This window comes from Alosa pseudoharengus, unplaced genomic scaffold (assembly GCF_046254945.1).
Source record: "Alosa pseudoharengus isolate Yale_2024_CS ecotype anadromous, Long Island Sound unplaced genomic scaffold, YU_APseudo_1.1 YU_APseudo_1.1_scf_11, whole genome shotgun sequence".
NCBI lineage: Eukaryota > Metazoa > Chordata > Actinopteri > Clupeiformes > Clupeidae > Alosa > Alosa pseudoharengus.
The window spans coordinates 15179671-15194527 of NW_027468576.1; the positions used below are offsets into that span (position 1 = coordinate 15179671).

The 14857-nt window shown below is 40.8% G+C and overlaps 2 protein-coding genes across 5 annotated transcripts in view; both read left to right on the forward strand.

The window, feature by feature from the left end:
• The window catches only part of ddah1 (dimethylarginine dimethylaminohydrolase 1), a 65830-nt gene extending 62232 nt beyond the window's left edge, over positions 1 to 3598 (forward strand). For all 4 annotated transcript variants that reach the window (XM_076278102.1, XM_076278103.1, XM_076278104.1 and 1 more), the window contains one exon: positions 812 to 3598. In XM_076278102.1, the coding sequence (XP_076134217.1) occupies positions 812 to 928 (117 nt within the window). In that variant the 3' untranslated portion in view covers positions 929 to 3598. The remainder of the gene's footprint in view (positions 1 to 811) is intronic.
• A 792-nt stretch (positions 3599 to 4390) lies between these two features.
• cunh1orf52 (chromosome unknown C1orf52 homolog) lies at positions 4391 to 8827 on the forward strand. Its single transcript, XM_076278096.1, has 3 exons — positions 4391 to 4790; positions 5136 to 5349; positions 7618 to 8827. Exons 1-3 carry the CDS (start codon positions 4500 to 4502, stop codon positions 7770 to 7772), a joined length of 660 nt encoding a protein of 219 aa, XP_076134211.1. The 5' UTR covers positions 4391 to 4499; the 3' UTR covers positions 7773 to 8827.
• Positions 8828 to 14857: the final 6030 nt, after the last annotated feature.

Here is a 14857-nt window from a genome sequence, read left to right on the forward strand (position 1 = left end):
AGAGAAGCTCCATAAAGGAAACTGATTTAGAGATCTTATGTTTGACTCTGGCAAAAATACGACATCTCATCTAACCCCCCCCCCCCCCCCCCCCTCTCTCGCCCACATCTCATAGCCAAAGTGGTCTACCTAGAGGTTCAATTAGTGTCGGAGCACACAAGGGGAGAAACTGGTCAGGGCTGTGAATGGAGTCTGTCGCTGGCTTTTGGGGCTATGCAGGTTTGTCACCGAGAGAGAGAGAGAGGGAGAGAGACTGCAAGTATTCCTTCTTGGAAGGATTCTAGGAAAACATTGGTTGCCTCCTGGAGAACTTCCACAAAATGACACATTGCTTTATGAGAGTTTTTTGAGATGTTGTAATATTTCTCTCACCATTCGTGCTCCTTTCGAGCCTGAGACTGGGAACGGTACTTAAATATGTGTGTGCGTGCGTGTGTGTGTTCACACATTTGCCCCCCTCCAGTCCGTTCACATGGCCATAACCTCACCCACCTTTATATAACTGAGAAGTCTGAAGAATACCACATAATTAAGGAGCTGCCAGTTAAATAATCCTGTTGTAAACACACCTCTGCTCAGTTATTAGTTATTGTCCTGTGTCACATTGTCATATTTGTCATTTTTCTAGCAGTTTTTGTGTGGTATTCCACATGTGACTACATGATGAGCATAATAGATAAACATGTCCAATTCAATATATAATATATGTAATACATATCTTATAGGGGTAGGACTTCAACATTGTGGATTGTGGATGGGAACTTGGTTTCATCTTGGTTTTTATGCTGTCTGTGTCTGTGCTGCCTTGCAGGTGTTTGAGAAGCTCAAGGACCACATGCTCATCCCTGTCTCCAACATGGAGAAAGCCAAAGTGGATGGTGCACTGACCTGCTGTTCCGTGCTCATCAACAAGAAGACCGATGTCTAAGGACCTGGCCCACGGAGTGTGTCTGTATGTGTGTGTGTGTGTGTGTGTGTGTGTGTGTGTGTGTGTGTGTGTGTGTTTTGGGGGGCTCAGGTTGCCACCACTGCCATGTAGATGTCCTCCGAGTCCCCACCCGTCACCCCAGCCCTCTGTGTCCAGACCTGAGCTACTGGTCAATTTTACAATCCTCCAAGGCAACCACTGCAATATTGGCTGGTGTTGTAAAATGTCCTGATTTATATTTTTTTTTTTGTTGTTGTTGATGTTGTAATTCATGACATTTTAAATGCAACTGAACATTGTGACAGTCTGATCAATTTAATGCATAATCATGAAGATAAATATGTGAAAAAGTGAAACTTAAAATGTTTAATATAATCAGCAAGTTACCAACCCTATATTTTTAATTATTTATTTTGAATAAGTCATTACACAATCGGAAATTACATTAAGAAATCATTTTTGTCAAGAGGGAAGGGATGTGTGTGTGTGGGGGGTGATAAATGGAAATATTTTTAGTTTTTTGTCTTTGTCTACTGTCCAGGCCTGAGGTGTTTTGTGTGGATTTTATGTGATTTGTTGCCTGACAGCTGTTATAGTGGTGCTATGGCCTCTTCTTTGTGATAGTGGAAGAAGCTTCACTCTTTTCTCTCTAAACTGTGATTTATTCTAGCTTAGTTTTGCAGGTACCCTAACAAATGTATGGCTACTATTGTACGGTAGACTTAATGTTTGTAGATGGAATTTTAGAGTTGACCGTGTCAATCTAGTCAGATCCAGAGCTGCATAGATATGGCTCTGGTCAGATCTAACACACAGTTTGGACCAAACACATGAAGTATGACCGACCGTGGAGATTTTTGTGATTTGCCGAACCAAACAGCATGGTTCTAATACTATTGTGTCTGTCGTGCAGTTGGAGATATTTTTGTAGAATTGGCGCAATGACCGTTGCTTCTAAATCAGTCTACAGATACAACAAAATGGATCATCCTGATCGGTTTAATCATTTCACTTTCAAGTCCAGCCTTTTCCTTGCCTCGTGTCCTTCGACCAGGATTAACTTTGAGTAAAAAGCTTTGCCAGACAGTCTGACCCACCAGTTGGCCAGCACATGGACATGAAACCTGAGTCTCCTCTTAGTCACTCTATTATCCTCCTGCTATCTATGACCAAGCAGTCTGGAACCACTCTGATTTTCGCTAGGTCTTTATTTGGAGGGCCTATGCAGGCGATGCAGCATCAGTGTGTACAACTGAAGTGTACAACAGCATGAGTGTGAGCAACTGACCTGATGAAATGAGACCCCTGTGTTGTGTGCATCGTAACACTAGAGTAAATTTTTCCTGGGAAAAAAAACTACTAATATCCTGTTTGTCGCTGCCCAGAGTTGCTCAGTGGTACAGCCTGTGCTGAGGATGAACCTACTGGGAAGGGGCTGTAAGGGGCTCTTACTCAACAGTGTTAACAGCACCTCGTTTGTCCTTAAACGTCCTATTCACTCTTTCATGAGGAGAGGCTCAGTGAAGGGGCCTGACTGGCCGTCAGCTGAGCAGGGTGTCCCAAGGGTCTTCATCACTGTCATTAGAAATTACTTACAGGTCGACACATGTCCACAGTCCTTTTCTCCAGAGGACCTCCTCAGCAGATGGGCCAGTGTGACAGTGCATGAATAAAAAATGAGCAACTCTGTTTTATTATATTCTTAAAAAAAACATCATTCATCTATGATATTGTGTTGTGACAGAAGGCCTATGGGCATCAGAAAGAGTAATTGGCGTTGATCAAAGTAGTGTGCGTGTGAAAGCAGTAGTGTTTCCTGACCACTGTGGTGTCTCAATCTCTGCTGCTCCATGGCCATTCCAGGACAAAGCAATTGTGATGAAACACGGAAGGAATTCTTTTTGGATGAACAGCTTGTTAGTCAATACACATAGTCTCTCACTCTCTCTCACTTTCCCTCTCTGTCTGTCTCTCTATCTCTATCTATCTCTGCCCCCCCCCCCTTTTACTATCTCTCCTCTGGTTCTGGGGTAATTTATGACAGTGATATCATACAGTCTGGCAAAGATACTCGATGACCAGCCGTTAAAGAGCGTAATTTGTGACACAAGTAGTATATTTTACTGGAGGCTCTTGGCAGGTCGAGTGATGATCCCATAGTTGCCATGCATCCAGCAGCGAACTCATGCACTGCACACTGAAAGCTGGACTGTGGTTTGACTACTGCAAGCTTTTAACCGTATTCCACCCTCCTGGTTTGTCTACTACGGCATCTCAGTGCTGGCTTACACACAAAAGTGAGGTCTAGTCCTCTTTATGCGAGTAACATAAACAGACAGACAGAGATAAATAGAATTGTTAGCATTATTATGAACACTGTTTTATTTTAGCACTACTCTTGCTCAGACTATGACCTAGAAAAACTGAAACCAAGCCTGGAATGACAGCACCTTAATTTCTTTTGGAAAATGAAAGTTCAAATGTGCTTCAGTAAGATCATATGAGCGCTCTGTTGTAGTTCTTAAAAGTCATGTTGGGTTTGTTCTCAGGTTTCTTAAATTAGATTAAGTTTGTTTGCAAATTATATCAGAAAATATCAGCATTAACTCCTAATCTTGAACTCAAATATGCTGTCATTAAATTTGGTTAATAAAGTTTGTGCTAACATCATGTTTTTGTGTTATGTATTCTATATTTTATATCTGTATAAGGAAGTACGTCTATACATGGATTTCTATGGAACGTCACGAAAACATGCGTGCGCAACCAAGAGGCAAAAAGCACCATAAAACAGCATAGAGCAATGCAAAAGAGCAAAAGAATAAAGTGAGTTTTTGTGCTGAAAACTGCACCAATTCGAAATCACGATGGTTAGAGAATGTTAAATATGTTCAATATCCCTAACGGAATGCATGTCTTCGCCAAAAATGACAAAATACGATGTTATATTAATAATCCAAATGAACGTCAAACTTTGAAATATAGTCTGAAATGAGATGTTATCATTGAGACAACAGGGGTATACAAAAAAATCCGATTGTAGCTTACAGCAGCCGACTATTTAGGTTAAGTTTATAATGTTGTGGACGGCCACCAAGCGAGTTCTGCCTCATGGCTGCGCGCGCATCTAGTTTTGTTGGTAAACGGGAAACCCGTGTATATGCAACATGGACATTTTACAATCGATAGGCCCTGCAACATAAATTTACTTGGCGTAGGCAATGCATTGTGGGTTGTCGCCACCTTGTGGCGATCCAATGTTTTGCATTAAGGTTATGTCAAATAAAGTACGCCTATTATACTTAGCATTTATATCAACCAAATTTAGATTGGAAATAAAATGTCAGGTCAAGTTAAATCCGTGCGTTTTTTACTGTACAGTCATTTTACTCTATATTTAGGCAACTTGTTTTTACTTTTTACACGTCCCTGTGCGTGACCTCCTGACGCAATGACGCAGAAAACGCTACCAGTTCAAAATGGAGTAGTAGTGGGAAATTGCATGTAGGAGATCAATTAGAGCTTCATTTCATAACAGTTCAGTGTGTAAATTTGGCTGTAGAAAATCAAAATGACAGAAAAGAAGAAGTCGGACTCTCTTAATTTTTTTATGGGTTATGATGACCTAAGCGACAGCAGTGACAGTAGCGATGATGAGGGCCCGAAATCATCCAAGACCAAAGATGGGGCCAGTGCGTCTCGTAGCGATGCATCCCAGCAAGGAACCAAACGAGCCGCTGGTGGTACGCCTTTGCCCAAACCCGACGATCTCTTCAGATCTGTTTCAAAGCCTACTTTCCTCTACAATCCATTGAATAAACAAATCGATTGGGAAAGCCGCATCGTCAAAGCGCCGGAGGAGGTAAATACAATGCTAGTAGCAGCTACATGAACTAGCTAGCAGCTACAGTGCTTGCTTTCTAGTCAACAAGTAACAAGTTGGGTAAGAATGTTTGTTATGTCGGTGATTTTTCTTTTACTGACGCCAATCACTAATAGATATGTGCTGCGTCTAATGTAAAATTATAGTGTGGGATGGAAGCTAATGTATACAGTCTATGGTTGGTTGCAGCACGTTTAGGCTTAGAAGCTAGATCAAAGCTAGCAGCAGGATGCACCCATTCACAATGGTCATTAACGCCAACTTACCACAAGACAGACCAAAACTTATGGGGCTGGGCTTAACTTGTTCTTGATTATGTCTTAGCCCCCCAAGGAGTTCAAAGTATGGAAAACCAATGCGGTGCCACCGCCAGAGAGCTATGCCACAGAGGAGAAGAAAAAGGGCCCACCCCCAGGCATGGACATGGCTATTAAGTGGTCCAATGTTTATGAGGACAACGGAGACGATGCTCCGCAGGCCGCCATGGGAAAAGCGCGCTTCCTACCTGAAGATGAACAGCTACCCGACCCCGAGTCAGGTCAGTCCAAATTGCCTCTATGTGTGATGATAATATGATCTCATATACCGTAAAGTTGTACTGTGAGAGCTTCACTGCTGGCTGATACAGCGATTCTGAAATACTATATTGCAAAAAACGTAATCCATGATGCATTACATTTGGGTCATTCCACGTCAATTGAACCAGGGCCCACGCACTTAGGTCTCGAAAAATTCTGAAAAAATTACCAGGTGTACCTATGTTACCCAGGAGACACGCTGTAAAATTACTCTTAGGTAAGATCAATACTTTCCAAGATACGGCCAGTTTTACAGGGGGAGGGGGGGTCGATTTTGGTCGGCCTCTTTTTTTTGGTCAAAGTTCACAAGCCCACAGCGCAATAACTAAACCATGTAGGAGGCTCAAATTTTGCATGCTGGTACATAAATAAGAATAGTATGTAGAAAAATCGTCATGTTTGGTCTGGATAATCCTGCATGGTCATAGCTGTCCCTCAAAGTTGATACAAGTTTTATTGGAGTTTTTGGCTGGGCTCTGTTTAGGCCTTCAGAAGACATATTTGTACTCAACATACTCTTGATTTATTTTCCTTACTGAGATAAGTAGAAACACTCTCACAAAAAGCAATGAACAGAAAATAAATTCCTTCAGGGTCTGAACAGCAAACCTTACAAGTCTGAAAAATCATTTTGGTTCTCATTTTCAGAGCACCCAAACACCTTGTGGGAATATGCAAAGATTTTTTTTTTTTTCTTTATTCTCCATGAGCCTTTCTTTTTAAAAACACCAATTTGACTTGTCTTATGCAAATCTTTCTTTTTCACTTTCCACCCTGAACATGGGCAAAATGCACCATTGAGATTAATATGTTATGTATAGAGCTACCACAGGTTACTTTATACAACCACAGGTGGCACTGTGGTAACTCTACACAAAACATATTGATGTCAATGGGGCATTTTGCCCATGTTCAGGGTGGAAAATAAAAAAGAAAGATTTTCATAAGACAAGTCAAATTGGTGTTTTGACAAAAACTTTGACAAAAAAAAGAGGCTGACCAAAATCGACACCCCCCTCCCCCTGTAAAATGGGCTGTATCTTGGAAAGTATAGATTTTACAGTGTGTCTCCTGGATAGCATAGGTACACCTGGTAATTTTTTCAGAATTTTTTGAGTCCTAAGTGCATGGGCCCTGGTTCAATTGACGTGGAATGACCCATTTACATTTGTTAATTTGGCGACGCGTTTATCCAAAGCGACTTACAGTAATAGTATTACATTAAGCAATTAATATTTAGGCATTTTAACATTTAAGCTACAGAGGTACATCAATATAATACAGCAATATAATAATATTATGCATTTTAACAGAACTACGCTACAGCAATAGAATAACATTTAAGTTACAGTGTAAAGGAGTCTATAGGTAGGAATTAACACTGCATCAATATGCGTCAATACTTGTACTTGAGGATAGGAGTGGCTACATATTAAGTACTAATCAAAGTATAAATCATGATGATGCATCAATATCTGTAAATGAAGGAAAAAAGGGCAAACATCTGGAATTATTTATTCACTGCATTTCACAACTGATTGGAAACCATGTACAAAGTGCATGGAGCTGTTAGATTAGTGCATCTTAAAAATCCAAGAATAATTCAACAGTGTGTAGTGGATTACTCTCATTAATTTGATAAGCGTCACCACAAGGATACATGAAGTAGTGACTCTGGTAAGTCAAATTGTCGGATGAGTCAAGATAGATGATGAATTGTCGGACTATATTATCATCAAAATATCGATACTTGGTACCAGTGTATCCACAAGGCATCACAAAAATAAGTTTTGTGATATTTTGCCATATTGCTGTAATGATATTCTGTCCCACCCCTACTGTATTTGATCCTCATGGCATGTGTATCAATTGGCTGTTGTTAGATAAGCATACACAATTGCCAATATGCCAGTGTCTTGTTACTCTGTGGTAGTTTGTTATGTGAAAGAAACAAGAGATGCCAGCTTGTTTTGTTTGTTTAAACATTGAAGCTGGTGAAATGAAAGATTTTGGTAGTATAGCATCATGGTCTTCAAGATCTGAACAGATGTGTATGGTAGACCGTCTAATTATAAGTCTCCATGGGGATTTCCTGGACCTTGCCATTGGCAGCTTCAAATATATGGGGCGTTCCTGTTGGTTAATTGAGGGAAATTGTAAAAAAGGTGAAAACCTAGATGAGGATGCTAAAATTTTCTTCCCCTCCCTTCCTTTGACCTATGTTGCAGATGACGACGATGGCGACGACTCCAAGTCTTCAAAGAAGCGCAGGGTGGAGACCTTCCAGCAGAAAGAGAAGAGAAAGAGAGATATGGGCCAAGCTACCTCCGATAAGACCTTTGTGGAGGAGGAGAAGAGGATCCTGAGGCAGGCCCGGGATTGAGTCCTCCGTGCCGGCCAGAGTGCCTGGGGAAAGGCCCTCTCCCTGGGAGTCGTGCAGACGGAGAAGGAGGAGGCTACTGGAGGACCGCACTCATCCTGGAACATCGCCACAACTACAGGAAACCAGACTTCTTTATTGCTCAACTGCTATAGTAGAAATGAGAGCTTCTGAATGTCCCAGTGCAAATAGACACTGGGCAGTGTTCTAGGCCAACCACTGCAGCCATATCGGTGTGGGTTGCAACTCGGTCATCTTGAGTTGCCAAAATAGATGAAACTGGTTGCCTGGTTTGGGGAGTTTGATAGCTTGTAGACAGTGAGGTGTTCATGGACGAGGTATACTGTTTCTCCCTGAGTGTTGACTCCTCTTGTCTTGTCTCACATCCTTCCTAGTCAGCTTACTCCAGTCCAGTTCTCTTTAACTTCCCTCCAGAGTAACGTGAATGACTTTGTGGTTGTATATGCTGCTGTGGACTGTTTTTAAATAGATGTTAATATAAAATCTAGACCTAGGAGGATTTTTATGTTTCATTTTACAGATAAATGCATATCCAAACATTCACGTGGTAATTGTACAGTTTCACAGATAACACAATGATATGTTTTTCTTTTTATATATATTTGGATGTTGAATATGCAATTTCCTAAATTAATTTCATGCCAAACGACTTTATTCAGTCCTCAATACTTATTGGAATTCCATGGCAAGAGGGGTAAACATGAAGATGTTTTTTGTGTTCATAATGTCTGGTCAGGTTTCTTCTTGGACATGGGTTCATATTGGGGGTAGCAGTGGGAAAAAGTATTTTGCTTTAAGAGGTTTAACCAGCAAGGCATTACTTTGATTCAAAAGCGCAATCTTGTCATACTTTTTTACCACAGGGTGGCGCTGTGTAACTATGTTAGTGTTCAGTATGTTGACACGAACCATACTGTCAAAAAGAACAACAAACATATTTCAGTGTATACAATTTTGAAAAGAAAATGTGAAGAGACACAAAGCAAAAGAAAGAAAATAAAATCCTCAATGCAATAAATGGTGTATTTTAAACAGTATTTCTGACTTGACCTTCATTATGCATTTTTTTTAGTAATTTTGAAAATATATGCCATTAACGTTTGTTTGATGCCTCATGGATCACATAGAAACCAAAATACTAAATACATCCCAGTTGTTAGTGAATTGAGAAAATATGTTTCTCTTCCTGCCTCTCCCTCTGAATGTTTTGGAATACCGTGACTGACAAGCATGAAGTATGCAGGCTCCAAGTAACCATTAGAAACTTTTTGGACAACTAATGGTGCAAATATAATGGATTTCTTGCCCCAAGGAAAAAAAAAAAAAGCAAGGAAAAGGTTTTTGCAATTCATATCTGAAAGGACCCCATGATCAGAGGAATTCTTCCACTATCTGTCATCAGCTGTCCACATGAAATACTGGTAAATATGCCTGTGATAAAATTCCAGCTCCAGGTATGTGCCTGGCCCTGTCTGAAACACCTTTCTGATCCAACAGAAAAGTCTGCGCTGATTCTTATCAACCCTGTTTGTGAACAAATAACCTGTCTTTCCAGAAAGGCCCCCTGGGATGTGTGTTTGGTCTCTGGTGTGCTGCATTACATAAAAAGAAGATATCTCCTGCAGGATACACACCTTTGATAAGTCTAGTGATTTTTTTTTTTTAATCTTCCCAGCTTTTGGGACATCATGTGGTTTGTACATGCTGAAGATATTCATGAAAAAGCAAGGAGATACATAATAATTTGATAAGTTTAGTGATTTGTTCGCCTTCCCTGGTCTTTGAACATTACATGGTTTGTATTTACTGAAGATACTCTTGAAAAAGCAAGGTACACATGCCCTTGATAAGTTTAGAGAGTTTTCTTCCAATCTATCTGGGTCATTGACAAATAAGGCTTTTAAAAATGTTTCATAATAATATTTAAAATGTACATAATGTACAAAATGTACATAAAGTTGGAAGACATTAGACTGTCTACAGTGCTTAACCCATTATTTTGTAGTTGACCTTGGTATTTGAAAGTAACTTATAAATACTTTATTGCAAAGGGCGGGTGTTTTGGTTTTCCAAGATCCAACTTTACATTTAAAATTTGAATAAATACTTTACAAATAAAAAAAAAAAAGTATATTGTTTAATAGAATAATTTGGTACAATTTCCCCTTGGGGATCAATAAAGTATCTATCTATCTATCTACAAAACAAATTTCTATGATAAACAGAAAATATGTTCAAATTATACAGGTTTTCTAGAATAAAATGATGCTTGTTATGAATACTTTAAAATTATTTTAAACCTAGGTAATGGACTCTGACACAGAAATCTGCATGTCACGTCATTGACTCATTTGCACATCACCTGGCTGGTTTGTTGTGAAGATAGTCATGTTAAAGCGTCCTACAGAAAGCTAGAGAGACCTCCATGCACAGGTTTTACATTTCTGTTTAATCTGTCTCAAGCTGGCAGTTTGTTTCCTCAGTTTGGGAGTTGTTCTCCACTCACACTTTCTCGTGAATACAGTCCTATGCCAACTGTTGGCAGTTGCCCCCTCATACAGTATGCTCCTGCCTATTTTTGCCAAAGATGCTGCTAAGTGTTGGGAATGGGACCTGTCGCTATAACTCCCGTGAAATGCAAGGTGTTGATAAGGGGCATGGGTTGCCAAAGGTCCAGGAGTTGATAGGCAAATGATCTCTCCACACAAACAGGCCCTTTACAACACCACCTGCTATGGGTGCAAAACAGATGAAAAACACTCAGCCTGAAGTTATTGTGGGAAAGAAAGACTGGGAATAATGTTAATGTAACCAATCTATGTCCTTAGGAAATCCATAAATCCTGGTACATAGTTATGGATTGTATTGATTTAGTCAGTGATCTTCTGAGACCAGTGATTCAAAGGATGTTGTTGACATAGCTTCCTGAACGATAATCAATAACAAAGTGGATTGTTCCATTGGATACTGGCTAAAAATAGAAAGGCCACCTGCACTGATATGACCTTATTGTAACCATGTCTAATGTGTTTGTTGCAAAATCAATAAACAATCCTCAAAGTGGGTCCTGATGTCCCATATTTATATAAGCAAACTTATTTAGAAACAAGCAAATATGTCAGAGGACTAACAGTAATTTAAGCAATGTCCATATAACAAATAGCAGTATAACAACTAATAAGACTCACACCTCCTCAAGAGCACCTAGTACCTCTGAGCATCTTTAAAAATAAGAACCTAATCATTTTGGTATTAGTGATCTTTTCTTTAGTAGTAATGTCTCTTTTGGAGCTAACAATTACTGATTATATAGTATATGGACAATAGGCCATGGCAGTGAGATGACAGGAGACAGTTGTAATTAGTGTAATTAGTAAAAGTCTGTGAATGATGAGCGGAGGGCTAGGAGCCAGATAGTCTGACCTCTGCACTGATAACCCAGCATAGCTGATTGGGGAGAGGGCTGCAAGGCCAAGCAGTAGCAGGATAAGTAACAAGGGAGATGACTATCTGGGTCTTAGAGGCCAAAGTAGCTGGATCAGGTCAAGAGGAGCACTCTGCTATGACAGATAACACTGAACCGGCCTTTTGTGCATATGGGACTTGGGGGGGGGGGGTAGTTATCCATTTGTCAATAAGAATATCATGGATCCATCGATGACCTTTTTTGTTAGTTTTAATTTTTTGGACAGCTCCCGCATTTTGTGGTGTACAGCTGGTCCTACTATCTTGCTGCTTGCTGTGGCTACAACTTGCTTGCTATAAGCAGTCAGTGAACTTTCTGTCATTTCCAGGCTTTACGCTTTAATTGAAAATGCAGGATTGTCTTTCGTCAGCAGGCATGAGAAAAGAAAAATGGGTCTCGTGAGAATTAGGGAGAAGTAACCCCCCTCCTCCCTCCCACATCTCCCCAAACATCCCCGACCCCTCTGTCAGGGATCTGCTCTAATTTATGCCCTGAGAAAGGGTGCGTGTCATGGACATAAATTCAGTCGGCGGGCACATTGAGAGAAAGGCCGGCCCATTAACTGAGCGGCGTTGGCTAAACAATGAGCGGCCGAATGCAAACATCTGCAGGGCCCTGCGCATACACTGAGCAGCACGGTCTGTTTGAATAAGAGCCAGCCAAGCAGATGTTCTGTCCATGCCATCAAAAAGGGAGGAGGGAGAGGAGGAAAAAGAAGAGAAAAGGAGTGAATGAATGAGAGGGGAAGAGAGGGGGGCATTTCCCTCTCCGCCTTGTATCAGTTTAGTAGAGTAATTTAGTGTGATTCAAAAGACCACTCTCTTAACTCGAGGAAGTGGGTTCTCTGATCCTCCAGACTCTTGATCACATTTGATCCATTAACACAGGAGCTGATCTCTCGCATTTCTAGTGGGCACACGCTTATTTGAAATTACTTTTATTTCTCTCAAAAGGCTGTAGATTTTGGTTTGACTTGGGGATTTGTGTGACACATTTCGATATTGCTGTCATTCAGTGTTGTTGTGTGTGTTCATCAGACCTGTGACAATAACTTCAGTGACTCATTTGAGAAGTTTGGAGGATCTTGAGTGACCAGGTCCATATTTTGTTAATGAACTCCATAACGGGTAAAGTGAAAGTTTGCCGTGTGTGTGTGTGTGTGTGTGTGTGTGTGTGTGTGTGTGTGTAGAGCCTATAGCATGCCAAAGGTGTTTTCAGTCTCTCTGAGCCCCTCCCCTCATTCTCTCTCTCTCTCTCTCTCTCTCTCTCTCTCTCTCTCTCTCTCTCCCTTTTCATTCTCCTTTCCTCTGTAGGCCTGCAGGCTTTGACCTGTAAATGGATGCCCAGACAAGGCCTAATCTGGCAGTGAGGAACGCATGGCCTTCAGGTCGACAAGGCTCCAGTGCAATAACAGATGCTTATCTTGTTTTAGGGAGGGTGGGGGTCCATGGTTGCTGTATTGTGTCAGCCTTGTAGTGTGTTTGATGGCTGTTTTTACAAGAAATGCTTTTACAGTCATCATGGCTTAATCTGCAGCTTTTCTTTAAAGGAGAAAGGGGTTGTCAAATAAGGGATACGAAAGCGATCTCCGAGGGATGTGCTTGTGATGGATTCAGATTTAACCACCCAATATAGAGGACACATATCAAATCTCAAAACAGGAGAAAAAAAAATCTCATGGCTCTCAGTCCCATTGACTCTCAGCTAAATCCGCTCTGTATAATACTCTATTGTTGCAATATCACTGACTAAAACTTTTCTATTTGTTTTATATGGACTTTGGCCACAGTTGTCTCTGATCCAGTACAAGGCAGTGGAGTGGGCCAGAGAGCAGAGGCAGGTGAGAGGGCAGCGATCTGTGGGGATCAGCACAGATTGTCCAGATAAAAGATCACTCCACTGCGCAACGGAGGAACTCCTCTTCTGGACGTCATGAAGCATGGTTGGGTTGGCATATCCGAAAGGAGATGTGCTTTGCTGGCTGTTGTGAAAGCATCACAACACACCCTTGCTTATCGGAAACGCGTGTGGGTGGAAAAATCCCATAGCTCCCATAGCATCCACTTTGAAAACTTGTGCTAGAAAACTTGGGCTAGTAAAGATTCAGTCGTAGACAACTTCACATTTTAGTCTCTCAGGGTGCATGTCCGCCTTTGCTTATGGAGTTAACGTAGACACAGAGCATCAATAGTATCATTACACATGCTTTATTTTTAATTCTAGTCAGACCAGACAAACACCATATGAGTTATACGGGTGTGTCTCTCCATCTTTTTATCATTATAACATAGGCCTATTATGTACTCCTACTATGTATTCCTTTAACAAATGACACCTGTAATTCATCACAGGTAACAGGTCTAAAAGCCTCTAAAGTTAGGGTTTGACTAGGGTAGAAAAACAAAATACTTCACTTTTTGGGTAGGGCTGAACATTTATCACGGCCATTCATTTAGGATACTTGTTAGTCAGTACACATCACTACCCTCTCTCTCTCTCTCACTCTGTGTGTGTGTGTGTGTGTGTGTGTGTGTGTGTGTGTGTGTGTGTGTGTGTGTGAGAGAGCTGTGAGAGCTTTTATCCATTACACACTGAATGCTTTCACATGCAGCATATACAGGAGGTGTTGATTTAAACTGGGATCTAAGGGTACACTTTTGCAGGTCTTGGAAATGAATTAATATGCCTGAACGGAGAGGCGTGTGAAATGTGCCTGTGTTAAAAGCAAATATTCTCTATCTCTCTCTCTCTCTCTCTCTCTCTCTCTCTCACACACACACACACACACACACAACCATCCTTTATTTCAGCGTCAGTCACATGACTCTCACTAGGTGGCAGCAAGTCCAGTGATGTGTTCATCTTCATCACTGTCATCTGGGCAAGTGAAAGTGGAGAATTGGCATGTAGTGCACACAACCAACAATGGAATTTAAACACAGACAGAATTAGTGTTATTTTGGTAGTGCAATATCATAGGCCTACAACAAAAAATGTTTTGATGCTGCTGTTTCTTGCACCATCAAACATACCGATTGTCAAACGGACGGATCAAGCTCCAATTTGTCTGTAAAACAATTTCTCAAAAATTGAGACATATTAGGCTTGCGACAGCTCACTGTTCGTCGAGTCTGTGGATAGGCTATGCTATGGCCAATTAACTTGTTGCATGAGCAGTTCCTTGGCCAGCCGTTTCCCGAGAACGCTTTTGCACAGGCATGTTTGTGGATGGTGAGAGAATGTATTTGTCGGTTTAGGTATGCATGCCTTGTGAATGCGCTGTACTAACGCGCTCTGCATGGTTTAAAGAATTAGCCTTCAGATAATATATCGACGAAAAATTACTTTACAGCAACTAAAATGAAATATTTTCATATATTTTAATTTGCATTACCCAAATTAGCATGCGTAATTGTCAGGATTATGCTGTAATAAACTTTTATAACAATCCACGATTAACTTCAGTCTGAAGATCAATACTTATACTAATATGTACATCTCTATTGATCATCTTTAAACGTTGCAAAGTGAATGTTTGGTGTTCAGCATCTTAGCATGAAATGTTTGTGGATGAGCTTGCGCAATACGCTTCTAACCTTTC

What these genes read in the sequence shown, in the direction of transcription:
- cunh1orf52 (XM_076278096.1), top strand. Translation starts at nt 4,500, where the DNA reads ATGACAGAAAAGAAGAAGTCGGACTCTCTTAATTTTTTTATGGGTTAT. An exon ending in TCGTCAAAGCGCCGGAGGAG is followed by an intron (nt 4,791 to 5,135) that starts GTAAATACAATG and finishes ATTATGTCTTAG; the next exon opens with CCCCCCAAGGAGTTCAAAGT. An exon ending in GCTACCCGACCCCGAGTCAG is followed by an intron (nt 5,350 to 7,617) that starts GTCAGTCCAAAT and finishes CCTATGTTGCAG; the next exon opens with ATGACGACGATGGCGACGAC.